At 31.0% G+C, this 20,981-nt stretch overlaps 1 protein-coding gene across 1 annotated transcript; it reads left to right on the plus strand.

Annotated features, from left to right (window-relative positions):
- The first annotated feature begins 3,624 nt into the window (after positions 1–3,624).
- Positions 3,625–14,853, plus strand: LOC120079828 (disease resistance protein RPV1-like). The gene is given in 7 exon segments (XM_039034243.2): positions 3,625–4,208; positions 7,127–8,246; positions 8,318–8,602; positions 12,068–12,471; positions 12,732–13,251; positions 14,551–14,666; positions 14,668–14,853. Coding segments are annotated over 7 exon segments (2,982 nt in total). The 5' UTR covers positions 3,625–3,714; the 3' UTR covers positions 14,711–14,853.
- The last annotated feature ends 6,128 nt before the right edge of the window (positions 14,854–20,981 follow it).

Genomic DNA, 20,981 nt, shown 5'->3' on the forward strand with positions numbered 1-20,981 from the left:
CTAGGTCATTTCTTTTGCTAGAGAATATGTTGGCAATGATCCTTTTATGGGAAGGGAATCGCTAAGATCAATCATCCCTAGTCTCGCCTAGTTCTTTTATATTTAATTCATTATTATACTTCCTAAATTACAAATATGTTAAATCTCATTTGGTTTCCAATTTCAATTTCTCTAAGTTTCTAAATCTTTTCCTAAAACTCTTTTTGAGTCAACTATAAATTTTCTTTAAAAAAGTACTCTTTGGGTGCTTTTGAATAATTAAAAAATAATTTATTATTTCAAAAGGTCTCATAATCAATTTTGTTCTAATAACGTGTATTGAAAACCGTTTTCCTTAAAACAAATTCAGGCGACGAACCTAAGAAATTTGGGAGTTCGATTTTCTAGAGTTTTTAAGTGAGGAATCGATTTTTTGAGAGTCGAGATCGATCTCCAATATGCTTTTATTAAAATCGTTATTTTATGTTTACTTAATTTATTATCATGTTTCTTAAGCTATGTTTTTACTTGTATAAGGTTCATATTAGTGCATTTCTCTTTTATTCTTGCCATTTCCTTTTGCTTTTAATTTGTGGTTTTTATTCAACCTTTTGTCATTAGTGGAAACTTGTAAAATGTAGAGGCTTTCAAACATTTTCTACTAATTTTCATATTTATATCAATAAACTTCGTATTAAGAAGGTTTTATTATTATTATTATTATTATTATTATTATTATTATTATTATTATTATTATTATTACATGAAAAATCATTTAAAAAATGAATTAAAATCAGTATTGAATCATTCAGCCCAAAAACTCCCCCATTTGTTACACCGTCAAAGTTTCCCACCATTTTTAAATGACTTTCCAAGTAAATAAAAAAAATAATTAACATATCATCGAATACAATTAGTATCTATGTCATCAAATCAACAATCCGTTAATTTAAAATTAAGTTAGGGACTATCTAGGACTATTTTTGCAAACAATGAGACTAATATGTATCTTTTGAAATCTCAGGAATCAAATAAACATCAACTCCAATCGTGGAGATCAAAAGTGCATTTGCCCAAAAAATTACTTGACGTGCTTTAAAGTTTGTCTTTTAAATACAGAACTTAAGGCCCGTTTATTAATTATTTGGTTTTTGGTTTTGAAAATTAAGCCTATTTTATCAACATTTCTTACAATAATTTGTATCTTTTTAAATACAATAGTTGAATTCTTAGCCAAATTTAAAAAACAAAAACAATTTTTTGAAAACTACTTTTTTAGTTCTTAAAATTTCGCTTGATTTTTTAAATCATCAGTGAAAAATAAATAACAAAAGAAGACATTTTGAAGTGAAAATAATATTTATAGGCTTAATTTTAAAATAAAATAAAATAATAATAACAAAATGATTATCAAACGAGATTTAAAAAAAGTTAAAAAAACTATACTTATAATTTAATCTAAAATTTACTTCTTGTCATGACATTTAGTATATATTATATCTGAATTTGAGTTAGATTTTCTTTTTTTCTTGAGATATATATTTTTTAAATAATGTTATTTTAATATTTATTGACAAAAATAGGGTTGATTTGAAACTTTTGATAAAAATAGGATTGTGAAATGTGGACGGGGTTCACCAGTTTTGAGTCAATGGTGTACCCGTCCATGATTTAAGGCCAAATCTTTATTTTTCCACATTTTCTCTCAAGTTTTGTCTTATTCTTTTATTTTTTTTAATGTTTTTTTTGTATTTTCGGAGAATCTTTTTACTGTGAAATTCAAAATTTTAAAGGTCTACAATAAAATAAAAATTGAATTGAATTTCTAGCCACGAATTAATTCTAAATCTATTTTATTTTCACATTTTTCCCCGACTTTTGTTTCTTCTTTTATTTTGTAGTGTTTTTTTGTATTTTCGGAGAATTTTTTACTGTGAAATTCAAATACTTAAATGCCTACGATAAAAAAAATTGACTCGAATTTTTAGCCACGAATTAAGACTAAATCTATTTTTTTTCTACATTTTCCCCAATTTTTGTTTCTTCTTTTATTTTTCCGTCTTTTATTTTTTCTTTTTTAATGTTTTTTTTTTTGCATTTTTGGAGAATCTTTTATGTAAAATTCAAATTCTTAAATACCTACGGTAAAATAAAAATTGAATCAAATTTCTAGCCACTAAATATATTTTTTTCACATTTTTCCCAACTTATGTCATCTTCTTTTATTTTTTTAGTGTTTTTTTGAAATTCTGTAGAATTTAGATTTTTTTCACGTAGATTTGTTTTACCATGAAATTCAAATTGATTTGTTATCCACTTTAATCAAAAAGCAATAAAAAAATAATAAAAATATGGAATTCATGGACCCCGTCCATGAGTTTATTAGCGGCCGTAAAAATCCTATACCGGTACACGATTTTGCTAACCTATTTTTGTCAATACTTTTTCCCTCCACTTTTGTAATTTCTTTCTTATATATCCTATTTTTATCCTTACTTTTAAAAAATACATTATTTTTTAACTTACCACTTTTTTCTTTTTTGAGATGTAATTAGAGTTTGATTAGAAGTATGCTCACAATGTAATATTTTAAATATTCTTATATTGAAAAAGCACATATAATGATCTTAAAAAAAATCCTTAAAATTGAAATTGAAATTTCTTCTGCATGTTATAAACACTATAAATAGATTATTTTGCCCCCTTTACACATCAAATAATTCCTTAGGACATGTTTCAATGTTTGTTTCACGATTTTTTTTTCATGAGTTTTTCTATAGACATCTTAGCATTTCTTTAACAAGATTTTACTTTTTAATTAATTATCAATTATCAATAAATTATTTAAACTTAATACAGTTGTTTTTATTAAAATTAATCTTCTAATTGAATCTAAACTTATTTGATTATTTTTAGTAATTAAATTAAATTATTTCATTGTAAATGATCAATTAGTTGATTAAGATAACAATATATCAAATAATACTATTTTTAATTAATTACATCAAATTGTTACTTTACGTTTAATTACTTAATTAGATTTTCCATCAACAAAAATTGGTAAAACTTACCGATATTATATTTAAAATATACTTACAAATGAATTACTAGTATTAAATAATTATTAATACTAATTTAATATTTTGTATGTAATTATTTAATTTTGATTTTTATAATAAAATAAATAAACGTTGAGATCTAACTTCTGGCCATGAATTATCATGCATATCTAAACACAATCATTTATTGAATACGATATCTTCAATGCAAATAATGCGAAAATGGCGTTTTTGGGTTCTCTATTTCAACAATGGACGGTGTGTCTCATTTTGAGTACTTCTTCTCCTTCAGTAAAGTCTTCACTTAACAAAGCACTAAGACGACAAAGAACATGATAGCAATGATAGTAGATTCATCAAAAGAAGTTGAAGAAGATAAACTTCTTGTTCATATTTTTTCTAATACCACATCAATATAATACTCTTCTTGTTCATATTATAAATTTATCTTTATAATATTTGTGGACCTACATTAATATCATTAGATGAAGTGGATTGACATGACATATAATAAAAATTATTTACAAAAACCTCTACCCATTAAAATCATATTTATAGAGTAATATTAAAAAAAACTATTAATTTCACTTTCAAAATCCCATATATATATGAATGGTGCAAGCTGTCCTATCACCATCATCATTTCTCCATTAGGAGAACGCGCAAGGTTCCATCAATGGTGGACGCCGCCTCATCTCCGACCACCAGACGGTGGGCGTACGACGTCTTCTTAAGCTTTAGAGGCGAAGACACTCGTCGGAAATTCACCGATCATCTCTACTACGCCCTTTACGGCGCCGGAATCAACACGTTTCGGGACGACGTCGAACTCCGGCGAGGAGAGGCCATAGGCTCAGAGCTTATAGCAGCGATTCGGAAATCGAGGATCGCCGTGGTGGTGTTCTCCGAAGGCTACGCCGATTCACGGTGGTGCCTGGAGGAGATCGCCCAGATCGTGGAGTGCCGGAAGGCGGATGGCCAACTGGTTCTCCCGATCTTCTATGAGGTGGATCCATCGGACGTTCGGAAGCAGAGAGGCAGGTTTGCGGCGGCGTTTGAGAAGCACGAAGAGAGATTTGGTGTAGATTCGGTCGAGGTGCGGCGGTGGAGGGCGGCGCTCACAGAGGCCGCTAGCTTGTCCGGCTGGGATTTGAGGCAGTTCGCGAATGGGTACGTATTATCTTCATTTTTTTTCTTTCCTCGGAAAATTGCAAAAAATTGCAAAAAATAGTAATAACAACAATAATAATAAAATAAAGAAAAATATCTATTTAATCAAATACATTGTAAGTTTGTTTTTTCCTTTATATATTCTTTTAATTAGGGTTTCATTGAAACCATCAGTTTTTCAGAATTTTTTTTAAAATAATGTTTTTTTAATAAATAATTACAAAAATAGAGTGGGAGAGGGGAGAAATATTTTCAAAAATAGGTGTTTTGGAAAAATATTGACATATTTAGGGTAGTACCCGATACACGATTTCCATGTGGAGTCCATTTAATCCACGTCAGCTGACTAGGGTACACGAGTTCGCTTATGAGTTTTACAATTAATAGTTCTTTTTGAGTTTTAGAAGGTTTGCATTATGAGTTTATGTTTATATTTGTATTATTTTTTTGTTTGTATTAATAGTTCTTTTGTTTAAAGTATAAAAATTAGGTTAAACATCAGAATTTTATCTGAACATGTATTATATGGTTCAAGGTTCAAAGTTCAAAGATTGAGAGAGCAAGATTGTAAGAGAGAGCGAGATTGAGATTGTAAGATAGAGTGAGGTTGTAAGATAGAGCGAGATTGAGAGAGAGCGAGATTGTGAGAGAGAGATTGAGTCTGCCACATGGATTAAATGGTCAACCAGTCAGCTGATGTGATCTGCCACATGGAAATCGTGTACCGGGTACACGATTTCACTACCCTAAATCTGTCTATACTTTTCCAAAACACCTATTTTTGGAAATATTTCCCCCCAATCCTATTTTTGTCATTATTTATTAAAAAAGATTATTTTAAAAAATTGTCCAGTTTTTCAGGAGATTAGTGTCAGCAAAAATGCTTTTAATCTATATAGAATAGACTAACCATACAATCATTCATGTCAAATTGTCAAGAATAACATATCAAATTCTATTAAAAATTTGATGATGGTTATAAAGTGACTATTATCTTTTTCAATTAAAACTCTAAAGACCTTTAGTAAGGATCTCTCTAAACGAGATTAAAAAAAATCTGAGTGCTTATTGTTTTGGTATATTGGGGACCATAACTTAACGTCTCTTTATATACCCTAAAGAGGGTTCCTATTTAAACTTCTATCTATTAAGTCCATACTCAATTAAGAGTATAGAGTTTTAATTAATTAGATTACATAATAAGACTCAGTCTAATAAAATAAACCAATGTGATAAAATATTAATCCACATACATAATTCATATTTTAATCATACATATTATTATTTAAATACGTCTAACAATAAATTGTTTAGAAGTGCTCAAGTCTCTAAAAAAAGTTTTTGGAATAAAAGGCTTTCTTCACTTCCTCTTAACAGAATTTTTTGGTTGAACACATGTTTCAATATCATTACTAAAATTCATTTTAAATAAAAATAGTTGTTTTTTCCTCTCTAAGAAGGAAATTAAAGATTTTAGAGAAGAAAATGGGGAGGGTTTGTTGGATAAAAATGCCCCTGCTTTTTCGAAGGATAATAGACTTCTATCCGTTATCTATCGGTTACCAATATTAATGTTTTGAAAATTGAGTGATATTTTGTTTATATATATATAGTTAATTAGTTTTTAACGGTCAACGATGAATAAAAAAATAAAATGGTTGTTTAAGAAAGCATCCTGAAGTTTCCAATTGGCTAGTACTTCCTAAAATTGTTTTATATAATAACATTTTAAAAGTCATAACTGCTTTCGATTATTTTAATTTTGAAAACAGATTTTTTCAGCACTTTCTAAAAACAGGTTTGGAAGTATATGTATAATTTGTTCTTTGTGCTTCATTTCATTCTTCCCCAAACATTTTTTTTTAGAAGGATAGTCGTAAATATAGATATTAAATTCAAAGTATTAGTAAATATAATATAATGTAAAAAAATTATAAATATGGTTAAATTTAAATAATCTATCAGAGATAGACCATATTATTGATAGGAGTCTATCAATGATAGACCATATCACGATAGATAGACTTTGTCTATATTTGCAATTTTCTTTTTCTCTCTCTTTTTATCCATTTTTCATCTTAATTCTCCTTCCTCCCACCTTGTAAATGAAGCATAAATGGCTATGGATTTGGATGCTAATGAATAGATTTGAACACTATGGGCCATTTATGAATAAAAGATTTTACAAAATATTATTAAGAAAGACGAGAATATTTAATAATATATGGTTCGAATGAAGAATCTAACAAAATCAAATGTACACCCTCAAAGTCTAAATGATGTGACAAGATGTGCTTTAATCAACAACCTAGCCCTTTGAGGAGACAAAATGAACAACTATACATCTTTGCATATCAAAAACAAGGGGACCCACAAGGATTGGGTTTTCAAATCTATTTTTTCTTTTTTTTTTTTTTAAAAAAAGAAAAATAATTGGGAAAGAGAGAGAGAAAGGAAGGTTATGATTGATTTTTCAAAAAAAAAATATAACATTCAATTTATAGATTTTTGGAAACATATTGAAATACTTATACACCAAACACATGAACATTAGAGATGTTTATGGGGCGGGACAAGGCTGAGATGCCATTTTGCATCCAATTTTTTTCCGTTCTGAAGACCCGTCTAGGTGGAAAAATTGGTTATCTTTAATGAACATTAAAGTTATTACTTAATCAAAATGAAATGAAATTCTAAGTTCATAATAAAATATGAAAATGCTTATAAGATTTTGGAAGTTCCATATAAAATAGATTCAAAATTTAAACTAACAATATCCACAACATAACATTGAGGAGAAAAGACTCAAATGTGTATCATATTTAGGTCGATAATACATCTTAACTAGACTTACTTTCAACATTCTTTGAAAAAAAAATGAGTATATTTCAAATGATATTCGTTGTTGTTGAATTTAGGCACGAAGGAAAATTCATAAAGAAAATAGTGGAAAGGATAGAGAGCGAATTAAGTGTAACATATTTGGAAGTCGCCATCTACCCCGTCGGCATCCAGCTTCGCCTGCAACACTTAACTTCATTAATGGCGGTTTCCACCAACAACTCCACTCTCTTCCTCGGCATCTATGGCATGAGCGGCATTGGCAAAACCACTCTCTCCAAAGCACTTTTCAACCATTTCTTCCACTCCTTCCCTTCCAGATCCTTCCTCCCCAACATCAACTCCATCTCCACCTCCTCTCCCGACGGCCTCCTCCGCCTCCAACAAACTCTCCTCTCCGATCTCCTCAACCTCCGCCGCTCCCGCTCCTCCGCCATCCCCGACTCCGCCGTCGTCCAGATCCAGGAAAGACTCCGCCACAAAAAGGTGCTAGTAATCCTCGACGACGTAGATCGAATCGAACAAGCAAACGCACTCGCAAGAGAGCGGGAATGGTTCGGAACCGGAAGCCGAATCGTAATCACAACACGAAACAAACAGATCCTCCACACTCTGAAAGTGGACAGACTATACAATGCCGATTCGAATCCGTTAACCGAGGAGGAATCGCTGGAGCTTTTCAGCTACCACGCATTCCGAGAGCGAAATCCACCGGCGGAGTTTGTGGAATATTCGAAATCGATCGTTTCGTACTGCAGAAATCTTCCTCTGGCTCTGGAAATTCTAGGGGGGTCATTCTTCGGAGGGAGACCGGTGGAGGAATGGAGATCGGCAATGGAGAAATTGAAGAGGATTCCGGCGGGGAATTTGCAGGAGAAGCTTCGATTAGGGTATGAAGGGTTGGGAGAGATGGAGAAGGAGATATTTCTGGATGTGTGCTGCTATTTTGTGGGAATGGAAGAGGAATTGGTAGTGAAGATTATGGATGGATGTGGAATGTATGGAGAAACAGGGTTGAGAGAATTGAAATGGAGGTGTTTGATTGGGGTTGAGATTAGTAGTGGGAGGTTGAAGATGCATGATTTGGTTAGAGATACAGGGAGGGAGATTGTTAGGCAAAGTTGCTTGAAGGAACCTGGAAGACGATCCAGGATTTGTCTTCATCATGAGGCTCTCAACATCTTGGCTAATCATACGGTAAATGCTGCATTCCGATGATAATATCACAGTTTTACTATATTTGAAAATATTTTCAACCCTTTTGTCAGGGAAGTAAAAACTTGGAAGGCTTTGCAATAGACATGGGTGAAGGAAACAAGGAGAAATTCAAAGTGGAAGCATTTGGGAAAATGAGAAATCTAAGGTTACTCAAACTCAACTATGTGAATCTCATTGGAAGCTTTGAGCATATAATCAGCAAAGAATTAAGGTGGATTTGTTGGCATGGATTCCCTTTGAACTCTATTCCAACCTGTTTTTATCAACGAAACCTTGTTGTTATTGACATGAGATATAGCAGCTTGATACAACCTTGGACTTGGACGGATTCACAGGTAATATATTTCTTTTCAAAACTTCCATTCTACTGATTTTCATTTTTATTTATCTTTAGTTTCTATTCCGTTCTTACGTTTTAAAATGTTACATTTTTAATTCTTAACGTTTTGAGTTGATTTCAATTTATTAATATCTAGGTTTCAAAATATTACAATATTACTCTTGAGATCCAGGTTTGTTTTAATTTTATCCCTAAGTTTCCATATTAACACTTTTAACATTGATTTCTTTTAGTAAATATTCACTCCAATTATTGATGCTAATGTCTATTAATTAATTTTAAAAAAATTCTGGAGTAAAATTAGAAAATTAATTTAATAATGATGAAATAATATAGAAATTAATTAATTTTAATTTTTTAATTAATAGATATTAACACTAAATACTTATAGTGAGTATTTAGTGAAAATTGTTTGAGGTTAAAAACGTAAATCTTGAAATTTAGGGACCAAATTAGAAAAAAAAACTCAAGTAAAATTATAATATTTTGAAATTTAGAGACTACATTGAAATCAAACTCAAAACTTGGGTCCAAATAGAAACTAAACTCAAAATTTAGGACTTAAAAAAAAAAAAAAATTTCCAAGTAGATTTTTAAAACCACGCTTTAAAATGTACCGACACATAGAGGTGTCTATTTTCTCCACGAGGAGAAGGCCCACCGGGGTCCCTCCCCGAACAAGACAGGGATTTCCTAATTAGGTAGAAAATGGGGGAGGGAGTAGGGAAAAAGATTCTTATGAGCTAAAAGGGGATGGGGACATTCCTTGTCCCGTTTCCTTCTACATATTTATTTATTATAATGTTATGTTATTATTATTATTATTTAAATATTACATTTAAATTTCAAATTTAATTATTTATTGGATAAGATAATGAATATTTTTAAATTTAGATTATATACATGAATAATTTGATTTCTATTTATTTCTTTCTACTAAAAAAAATTAATTAACTTTTTTAGGTCAAATTTTGAGTAATTTATCCTTAAATCTAAATTATTATATAAAACTATACATAATAAATAATTTGGTGATAAAGTTAATTATTTAATTAAAATTTGCTCATTGATTTAAATTAATTGGTTTTATTTTTATTTTTATTTTTTATAAAAAAGTAAAAGAAAAAATTTCTTGCGAAGAACCCGATCCCTGCAAATTTCCCGCAGTGAATCCTTACCCCGATCCCTGTGAAAAATTTCACGGGATGGGGAATGAAATGGGGAGCAGGGACAAGAATGTGGAATAGCATCCGTCCCATCTTGTAGACATCTCTACCAACATATACGACTTTATGTCTTTTTAATATTACGATATTATTATTTGAAAAGAGTTCTGTACTATACTCAAAATATACGAGAATGTGAAGTTTAACGATTAAAATAGACTGCGCATTGCTTCAAATAATAATAATAATAATAATAATAAATAAATAAATAAATAAACAACGTGGGGACGTTTGTATACAAAACATGATTTAAATGAAGAAAACAAAATTTGATATTCATAACGTTTTGGTAATTTTTAAAATAAAAGGTGAAAAAAGCTACCTTTTATTAAATCTATGTATTTTGTTGAAATACTATTTTGATTCTTGAACTTTAAGTCTGGTTCTATTTTAGCACTTAAACTTTTGAAAACGTTCATTTTAGTTCCTAAATTTTTAAAAAGTATTTATTTTGGTCTATACTATTAAGATTATGTTAATTTTTTAAATAAGAAATATGTTTGAAGGATGAAATTGTATCTAGTATGAGTTGAGCAAGATGAAAGTGAAGTAAAATATCAACAACTAACCTATCAAGATAGTGAACATCCAAAATCTTGGACGCAAAATGACTTTTAAAATCTCCTATAAAAAATCACTTTACCACATAATTCAAAATTGAAAGTCTATTTTTGTTAATATTGCTAACTTATTTGATAGCCTAATCATCCAAAAATAAAAGTTATCTCACCATTATGTTTTAGAGTTAACAAAATCTTAATAGGAGGAACCAAACTAAGCACTTTTTCCAAGTTCAAGGATTAGAATGGACTTTTTAAAAAATTCAAGGACCCAAATGAGATTTAAACCTACTGTTTAATATATAACTCTAAAATATTTTTTGAAGTAGAACTTAAAAGTAAGTAATATTTGTTTGGAGTTGGAGGGATCCAAATCTCTTGATCAATGATATAAGTTTTTAAAAACTAGTTAGCTATATTGTAACCAGTTGATTTTAGTTTTCTGCTTTTGTTTTTATTTATTAAAAAACAAATTTGTTTCGTAATCAATTCATTTTTCTCAAAACTTAAAAAATATTTTATAATTTATCAAGAAAAACTGGAAAAAAAAAGGTTTTTGAAAACTGTCTTGAAAAGAAACCAAGTTGACCAAGAAGAGCTCGAATGGGAAGTAAAGGTGGGGTGTGAATTTATAATTCATATGGGTTTTCCTTTGTTTTTTCTCTCTTTTTATTCTTAATTGTTTTAAGGATTTTTTTTTTTTTTTTAAAAAAAACAAATTGGCCAGGTTTTGACCATACATATATTAGTTGGCTAGAATGTGTTTACATTGACTTTCTAAAATGTTAAAATGAGGATTTCTAAGTGTTATCCAAATAGGTCTAAATAATATTATAAAAATAGGTTGCTATTACATTTTACAAAAGATAAAACAAAAAACTAATCACATTATTCTTTTTATAAAAAAAAAAAAAATTAAAAAACTAAAACATTACCAAACAAGCTCCAATTACAAAACAATGAGTGGTTTTTGTTTTTAAAAAAACAAAAAACAAAGAATTGAAAACAGAAAACAAAAAAAAATCAAAAACTAAAAACTTAAATTAGTTATAGAATAGGCTCTTAGTTTTTAAATTTTGACATGGATTTTGAAAATATGATTAGAATGTAGATAGCAGAACAAAGAGTTTCATATGTAGATAGTAGTGTTTATAGGCTTAGCTTTAAAAAACCAAAACTCCATTTGGTAATGATTTTCGAGTTTTAGTTTTTCAATATTGTTCTTGTTTCCTTTAAATTTCTTATATTGATTTTCATATTTCCTAAGTAAACGTATTGTATTGCATTCTTATCTAAATTTCGAAAACAAAAATAGGTATTTAAAATTTAAATACTATATTTAAGTTTTCAAAACTTGGCTTGATTTTTAAAAACATGGTTACAAAATTGACAAAAAAAAAAAAAAAAACAAAGAAATCTATAGATGGAAGGAGTCGATTACGAGCTATTTCAAAAAAAAAAAAAAAAAAAAAATCAAATGAGGCTCAAATAATTATCAAATAAGGAATTGCCTGTAAAAGTTTTTATTATGTGTATTCAACATTATATATGGTGGAAGAACTAAAACTTCTGATCTCCAAGTCAAAAGTATATATCTTGAGAATTTAATATTCCTTAAAAAACAAGAGCATATATATTTATAACTACATCTCTTTCTCACATATGTTTTGGCAGATTCTTGAGAATCTAAAAGTTCTAAACCTAAGCCATTCCCAAAAGCTAAAGAAATCACCAAACTTCACAAAGCTCCCAAACCTAGAGCAGCTGAAGCTCAAGAACTGCATAGCCTTATCAAGTCTCCACCCCTCCATTGGCCAACTTTGTAAGCTTCTTCTCATCAACCTCCAAAACTGCACAAATCTTTCCTCTTTACCAACCTCCATCTACAACCTCCACTCCCTTCGAACTTTGACTATCTCCGGCTGCTCCAAGATCGACCGCCTCCACGACGACCTCGGCCGCCTCGAGTCCCTCACCACCCTTCTCGCTGACCGAACCGCCATTTCTCACGTCCCTTTCTCCATTGTCAAGTTGAAAAACCTCACTGACTTGTCTCTATGTGGTTGTAACTCCACAGGGTATGTTAATCTTTTATAGTTATATTATATAACGTGTTTGTTTATTTTTTGCTTTCGTCTTTAAACTTTTAAAACATTAATTTTCATCTCTAAACTGAACTTTCGAAATGCTCGGACCTTGTTTGGTAACACTAGTTTTTCATTTTAGTTTTTAAAAATTAAGCATATAAACATTTCTTCCATCGATATTTTTAAAAATATTAAACAATAATTTGAAGTCCTTGACCGTTCATACTATTTTTCGTGTGCATTCTTAACAGATCGAGAAGCTCAGTATCGCTGCCATGGCGGCTAGTATCATGGGCAATGCAAAGACCAAACCAAACATGCGCATCCCTAATTCTTCCATCTTCATTACAAGGTTTGAGCTCTCTAACAGAGTTGAGTCTAGAAAATTGCAATCTTGTGTCAATTCCAATTGATCTTGGGAGCTTGAGTGAGCTGAAGAAGTTGAATCTTGGGGGCAACAAAAATTTGAGGGTTTTGGGGAATGAAATTTGTGGGCTGTTGAAACTGAGTGAGCTGAGTGTGGAGAATTGTGGAAGGCTTGAGTTCATCCAAGGATTTCCCAAGAAATTGAAAAGTTTCTATGCCACCAATTGTAAGTCTTTGGTGAGGACTCCTGATGTTTCCATGTTTGAAATGGCACCCACTATGATTCTCACCAATTGTTGTGCATTGCTTGAGGTTTGTGGATTGGACAAATTAGAATGCTCTACTAATATTCGTATGGCTGGCTGTTCCAATCTCTCTACTGACTTTAGGATGAGCCTTCTCCAGGTTTTTTCTTCCCTCTCTCGTTAAATTACAAATTTGTTCCTAACTTAGACGTTTAGTATCAATTTAATTACTATAGTTTAACCTGTTTTGATTTAATTTCGATTTGGTCATTATAATTTAAAATTTTCATTTTAAGCCATTCTCGTCTATGGGTTTAATTAGTTGCCTTTAGTTTAACCATGTTTTAAAAGTTTATAATTTGTTATTGTGATTTTATTTTACCTTTTATTTTGGTCATTGTGCTTCAATTAGTATGTTTTCGATTTAGTTTCAACTTAGAAACCTATACTTCTAAATTTTTTAAGAGTTTAGGTTGGTTTTTTATTTTTTTATTTATGGGATGAAACATAGTGTAGAAATGATTATGAAGTTTATCCCAATCTTGGGAACCATATTTGAAAAAGTATTTTTTTTTTATCACTTTGGAGATATCAGAGACCATGAGAGAGTTCCAAAGACCGAAGGCAAACATTTTTTAGGAAATGGTAAAAAAAAAAAAGAAAAAATCATAATGGTTATGTCAACTTACACATATCTTAACTAATCTCACGAGACAATCTATCCACACTACACCATTTATATAATGTCAATGAAACTTGTAGAATATTAGATCCTGGATAAGGTCATTACCTTATGAATTGAAAATTATTATATTTGAATTTTTTTTACTACATACCTAAAAATTTTAAGGGTGAGTTAGAGAAAAACTCCCATTCTATTTGATAACTATTTAGATTTTTATTTTTAGTTTTTAAAAATCGTGGTTATTTTAAAATTTATATTATTTCTAGCTAAATTAAAAAAGTTTCAAATTTTGTTTTTAGACTTTATTTGATAACCATTTGGTCTTTGGTCTTTGGTCTTTGGTCTTTGGTTTTTTATTTTTGGTTTTTGATTTTTGAGTGTTTACATTAACCGATAAATTTATATGTTTTGTTATCCACTTTCTACTAGTATTTTTAAAATATTTATTTTTATTTTTAGAATTTGGTTAGAGAACTAAGTGTGTTTTTAAAATAGAAGAAAATATAATTAAAAAATTGGAATGAAACAAGTACAAATTTTAAAAAATAGAAAACTAAAAATGGAGTCATCATATCAAACGAAAGGTTAGTTTTTAGATTTGACATATATTTTCTAAACATTGTTTAAAAAAAGTAGATAATAAATAAAGACTTAGTTAATTTCCGAAATTTAATAGTTATGAAATGAAACCTACAAAATCTTAGAAAAAGTTCTCTTTTCTCTCTCTTTTTCTTTGAATTGTAAGAAAGATTTTATGTTCTTCCATTGGCACAGAAATGGAGTGGGGATGGCTTAGGCAGCTTGTGTTTGGTAGGCAACCAACTCCCCAGATGCTTACACTTCTTCACAACACACTCACCCTTAACCTTCCAAGTTCCCAACATCAACAACATTCTTCTTGGCATCACAGTCTTTGCCATTTTCACTCACTTGATCACTGACCTAAACGACTCTCCATCTCTCCAACTCATCAACAAAACCACATCCCGAACGCATCGCTACCGAATGCTCGGCCTCCACCGTGACTCAATCAACATCCATGCCCACCACACTTGGGCTATCCACCTCCCCTTATCCTATGGCTATCGTTTTGATCCTGGCAACGACATGGAGCTTCACATTCCTAATGCATATGCCTATGGAGTTCGGTTGGTTTATTATCAAGATGATCCTCAGACGATCGAGAGTTTTGCCCCTTCGATGGCAATGGAAGAACAAGGTGGTGCTGGTGGCAACAATGGTGATGGCAATAATGGCGATGATGATGACAGAGGCTTTTATTGTGATGATTCAAGATATCATGTTCTTGATCATCAAATGCAAGAGAGTGGCTCTAGTACTTCTCCATTGTCGATTAGGTATTTCTTGATGATCTCTATTTTGGTTTTGTGTTTGTCATGGATTTTGATGATCCATTGGTAGAATTTGTTTGAGTCAGAGCACACCCCATGGGATTTGGGTTTCGAGCTATGTAAATATTTTGAGGAATTTAGTGGAAAATGTAAATAGATCTAAGTAATTAGATTTAAGTGTTGGGGTTGATGTCCTAAATCTCGTAGGTCCTATAATTTGTAATTATGTTGTACCAACATCTTATTTATTTAATAAAATATGTGATATTTTATTCGACATTTAGTTGCATTAATCTAAAAACCAATAAACTAACATCCAAAGTTATCTGGTAGCTTAAACATGTATTTAGAGACATATGAGTGGATTATGTTTAAGTGATAATCTAAATGTTTTGTAGTAGATGGATAAGGCTGGATACCTTATCGTGGTGACACTATGAGTACAACCCGCTTTGTAGATGTTACAATTGTTGTAGAGTGCTATAAATGATCTAATATTCATCAATCATGTGAAGATATGTGAGCATGGGTATTCTATACAAAAGTATTTGTATAAGAGTGGATAACGAAATGTTTAATCTCATTACATAACGCCGTTCATAATAGAGACTTAAATTTCACCAGGATGACCACAGGTAGCATGACCTGAATCCTGAGTGAGTTGTGAACTTCTTATGAAGGGGGTCCTTTGATTTGTATGGGTAAGAGTGACCAGATTGCCAATTCACTAAGTCTACCATTTTGGATATTCATCTGATTGGGGAGTTGGGAACATAACTACACAAGAAAGAATTCACTCCTTCCCTAATATCAGAGTAAGTAGATAAATTGCTTTCTTAAGAGTTGATTTCGGGGCTTGGACAACGTGGTGCGACACCATCTCCTGGCCCGAAAGGGGTTTGATCATAATTGGACTATGATTTATTGTTCATTAGAGGGATGGAAAACCATTGAAGGTTTATGCAGCGAAGCGGGGATCATGTTTTTTTTTTTTTTTTTTTTTTTTTTTTTTTTTTTTTTTTTTACAAAATTACAAAATAAAGAAGAGAAGGATTATACCTTCTAAACTAACTTACAACATGCTAATTTCTAAAGAAAAAGGAGAGGAAAAATATTCATACCTTTGAAGAACACTTTCTTCAAGAACGCCCTAAAAAACGGATCCCTTTCTCCAAAAGGGACACTACCAAACGAAGCCTCCTGTATTCTCCTTAGGGATTAAGAATGACAGGAGATGTGGGCTCTGCCTTAGGTTTTGGAAGAGGGAAGAAGATAGAGAGGAAGAGAGGGAGGAGAATAATTCTTCTTCTCTGTACTTTTTTGTGCAGGGTGAATCTAGAGAGTCTATAGTTTTAATTTCTCTCAATAATACATTGCATTTAATATAAATCTATTCAACTATATGAATCTAATTCTTATAATTAATATTTGAATTATATTCACTACAGGAATTATGGCTTCTCCCGACGTCATATTTCGTCGGGAAAGTGTGGAAAATTCGTCGCGAGAGAATCTCCCGACGCATAAACGGTCGTCAGGAGTTTGGTCGGGAGAAATCTGTCGGGAGAGGATCTCCCAACGAACTTTTGATCGGCGTCGGGAGTTCCCCCTAACTCCCGACGCCGTTTTAGAATACGTCGGGGGATCCTATATCCGTGGGGAGTTTAAAATTTAATATATCGTTTGTAATTTTTTAAAATTTGATCTGAAATCCCGTGAAACATATTATACCAAATATAGATTCACATAAACGAAAATGAAGTTCATTTTATTACAAGTAAAAAATTACAATATCCAAACGAAGTCGATAAACATTCATATCAGAAATACATAAAGAAGTAAAATGAGAACAACATCTAGAACACTTCTCAAACACAACATCTTCAACAATTGTCTCAGCTCATCTCCGAACAGCATTCTACAATAAAACAAAAATATTGAAATGTTATATCGATAAACAATTCAATTTCCTCTATTTTTCAATTTTTGAAAGTCCTATATGATCTTTTAGATTGGAATCTAGTAAAAATTAAATTTGCATGAGAAGTACGTAAGAAGGGCTAGCTTATCTCAAAATAATATTAGTGCCTGCATAGGATAATGGGGTAGAATAATAGTAAAGAAATATTCTTGGAAAGAGGAAAGAAACAGAGTTTATCAGTGATAGACTTCATCATTGGTAGGAGTCTTTTGATGATAAAGTTTATCACTGATAAGGGTTTATTAGTGATGGAGTCTATTACTATAGATTTTGTTATTTTGCAATTCTTTAAATATATTGTTGTTCACTTGATTAATACCCAAAGTACCACTTATTGCAATTACCCTTTCTTCTTTTATTCTAATGGATCCAAGTGGAGAGCTTTCAATTCAAATCCATATCTATTTACACAAGTTTGAGCCTTAGGAATATTGAAACAACAATTGTTGCGGGCCTTTTATTTCTCTTGATGATAGGATGGGCCTTGATTCTAGCCCAATCCATAGTTGGGGCTCATTAGGCTAACTATCCCTTTGCTATGTAATTTTCTTAAGTCTCCCTTTTAATTCCTTTGTTATCACAAGTTAAGGCTCCCTCTAATGTAATAATAAAAATAAGATCAAAAGAAAAGGAAAAGCACAATTACACATCTTAATTAAATATAACGGTTGAGAATTTCTTATGAGTTTAGGATGAATATAACAGTCCCTAGACCCCTTAAATTATCTTAACAACTTTCAAATGTTTTATTTAATACGTCTCCAAGCTTTCAATTTTGTGTCTAATATAGGCCTTTCATTTATTCAACATCTTCTAAAATTTACAAGCCTATTGGACACAAAATTTAAAGTTCAATTTTCTATTAGACACAAAATTTAGTTTTATGTCTAATAGATTCTTTAAACTTTTGTAAAATATTAAATGCGTTAAGTACAATATTTTTTTTCTAAATTAAGTAGTCCATAACCTTAAGAATTAAAAGGAAAAAAAAAAACTCAATCCACAATAACATCAACAATCCATAATTCATAATTCATAATTCACATTAGATTATCAACATGCTAGAAATTAAATATTAGCAACATTAATTACCAACATTAGTAACATGCTAAAAATTAAACATTACCAACATGCTAGAAATTAAAAACAATGGCTTAAATTAAGATACAAAATAAGAGAAAATAAATGAAATGGATGTGCACGAACCTTGATGAAAGCTTGAAAATAAACAACAAATTTGCAAGCGAAGGGGGAAGGCGGCGGCACGAAGGGGGAAGGGCAGGTGTGAAGAGGGGCGGGGATAGGAGGGAGTGGCGGGAGCGTGAAGGGAAGAAGGAAAATGGGGCGGCCAGTGTGAAGGGGGGCGGCGAGCTAAAAAATCAAGGGGGGTTAAGGTTTTTTGAAAGAGAAATTTTTGGATGTGCATGAGAAAAAAAGGGGTCTGGTTTAAACCAGACCCTTCTCCCGACGTCGGTTTTGGATGCGTCGGGAGTTCCCGGAGAACTCCTGACGAACCTTTACGGTGTCGGGAGTTCCCGGGGAACTCTCGATGATCCTTTACTTCGTCGGGAGAGACCGTCTCTTCCGACGACCTAACTCCCGATGCCTTAAAACGGCATCGGGAGTTCCGTTTTTCTTGTAGTGATTCAAATATTTAATTCCTTTCAATTTATTCATGGTATTTAATATAAATCATATTTATATTAAATTTAATTGCATGAATCACATTCATATAATTAGTATTTGAATCATATTCAAATTCTTTTCATATTATCTTGTATTATAATGTATCAAATACATTATATTAATTATATCACATATATAATTAATTTAATTAATTATATCATATATAATTAATTCTCTCCATTAATTTGAACATTTCAAATTAATCAAAAAATAATTCTCAACTAAATCCCTATTGAGCTACAGAGGGGGCCTTATGAACTTGTAGATTGAATCTCCAACGATACTTGGATAATTAATTAAACTCTTTAATTAAATTACCCAACATCCGTTAACTGCCATGTTGGTTGATGCCCTAAATCTTGTAGAGTCCTGTAGTTTGTGAACATGTGTATGAACAAATAGTTTTGTGATTTATAATATGAGATATTTTATTCACTTCGGTTTATAAAATATGAGATTTTTTAGTTGCATTAACTACAAACCAATAAACTAAGATTCTTGGTTATCGTTGTAACTTAAGCATGTATGTGGAGACATACAAGTGGATCGTGTTTTAAGTGATAACCTAAATGGTCTGTAGTATATTAACAAAGGAGGGAAACTTTATCTTAATGACACTACGAGTGTGGCTCGCTTTGTACATGTTACAAGTGTTATAAAGTGTTACAAATGGTCTGATCCTGATCATTCGTGTATTAGACATGTGAACGAGGATGTTTTATACAAAGAAGTTTGTATAAGACCGGACCACGAAATGTTTAGTCTCGTTATATAACGTCGTTCATGACAGAGACTTTTATTTCACTAGAATGATCATAGGTAACATAACTTTATCCTGAGTGAGTTATAAACTCCTGCTTATGAGGACGATCATTTGATTTATATGGGTGTGATTTCTTGTAGTGGTATTAAATAAAAAGTCTATGAAAACTTTGACAGAGTTTCATTTGAAAATAAGAAATTTCCACACTTGAAAAATATTAAAAACACTTCCCAACATTTAGTTCCAGCATACATTCTACCTCAATGTGTGCCACATAACACAATCTAAAACTATTGATAACGAGATATAACTGATTTGATTTCCTAGAGTTCAAAATAGTAACATTTCATCAAATTATGTCAACCACTTGTAATAATCTAGTTATAACATAAAATTTTAACCTAACAACCTATACTTACAATGTGTTGTCAAGACAATGTATATACAAAATGGTGTGTAGTATATCTATCAAGATAGGTGGCATATATCAACTCTAGTAGACACATTTGGAACTCTGATACTACCTAGTGGAAAAATTTAGGAAGAAATGATGAACTAACAAACCCAGGGAATAGTACTTTAATTAAAAAATTGCTTATTTAAAATTATTTGCATGAAAAATATTATTGAATACTTGTAAATCAGTACAAATCCTAAACATATAATCTTAAAAACAGTTAACTCATCATAAAGCTTGAAAACAAAATTAGAGAAAAGAAGAGACAAGTTAGTTCATGTATAAGATTTTCACTAAATCTGTACCCAGTCTCTGGTCATCTTCGTGTAGAGTAAACCCTATATGTACAACAGAACAATAGTTGGTCATACTATACATCAAGTAGTCTCAAGACATGTAGTAGAGCATTTAATCTAGTCATACGTACACACAGAACTGCCCCCAAAAAGCTAAACACCTCGACACAAGGCCCAAAAGCCTATATGTGCACTAAAGTAGGTCCCAAAGACCTGTATCTCTCTCTGGTATACTACAAAAAAAATACATTCATGTAGCATACGACTAATCACTATGGATACATAGATCCACTAGTTTGAAAACCACTATTATCTCAAATCTCATAAATCTCAGTATTTACAAATCATTTTTAAGAGAACATATTCTCTATAAACACAAGCGTTTCTAAAATTCTTATTTGAGATATCATCATAGATCTCCAACCTTTTTAAAATCACCAATTAAGCTAAAAGCATGAAATTGACCAAAATTCATGGGTAATCCTCGACGTTGTCATAATGTTTTTCTAAAATATGCAAAGATATAAATTTCTATCAAATTTCATATGCCTAGAAAACAACAAAAATATTTAGTTAAATAACCCCCCACCAATCTATGAATGAGATGTGTTCGGGATATAAATCACTCCAATCTCTGCCTGATCTGGAATAATAATTAATCACAAGTATT

This window comes from Benincasa hispida, chromosome 6 (genome assembly GCF_027475165.1).
Source record: "Benincasa hispida cultivar pf3 chromosome 6, pf3_genome.v1.1, whole genome shotgun sequence".
NCBI lineage: Eukaryota > Viridiplantae > Streptophyta > Magnoliopsida > Cucurbitales > Cucurbitaceae > Benincasa > Benincasa hispida.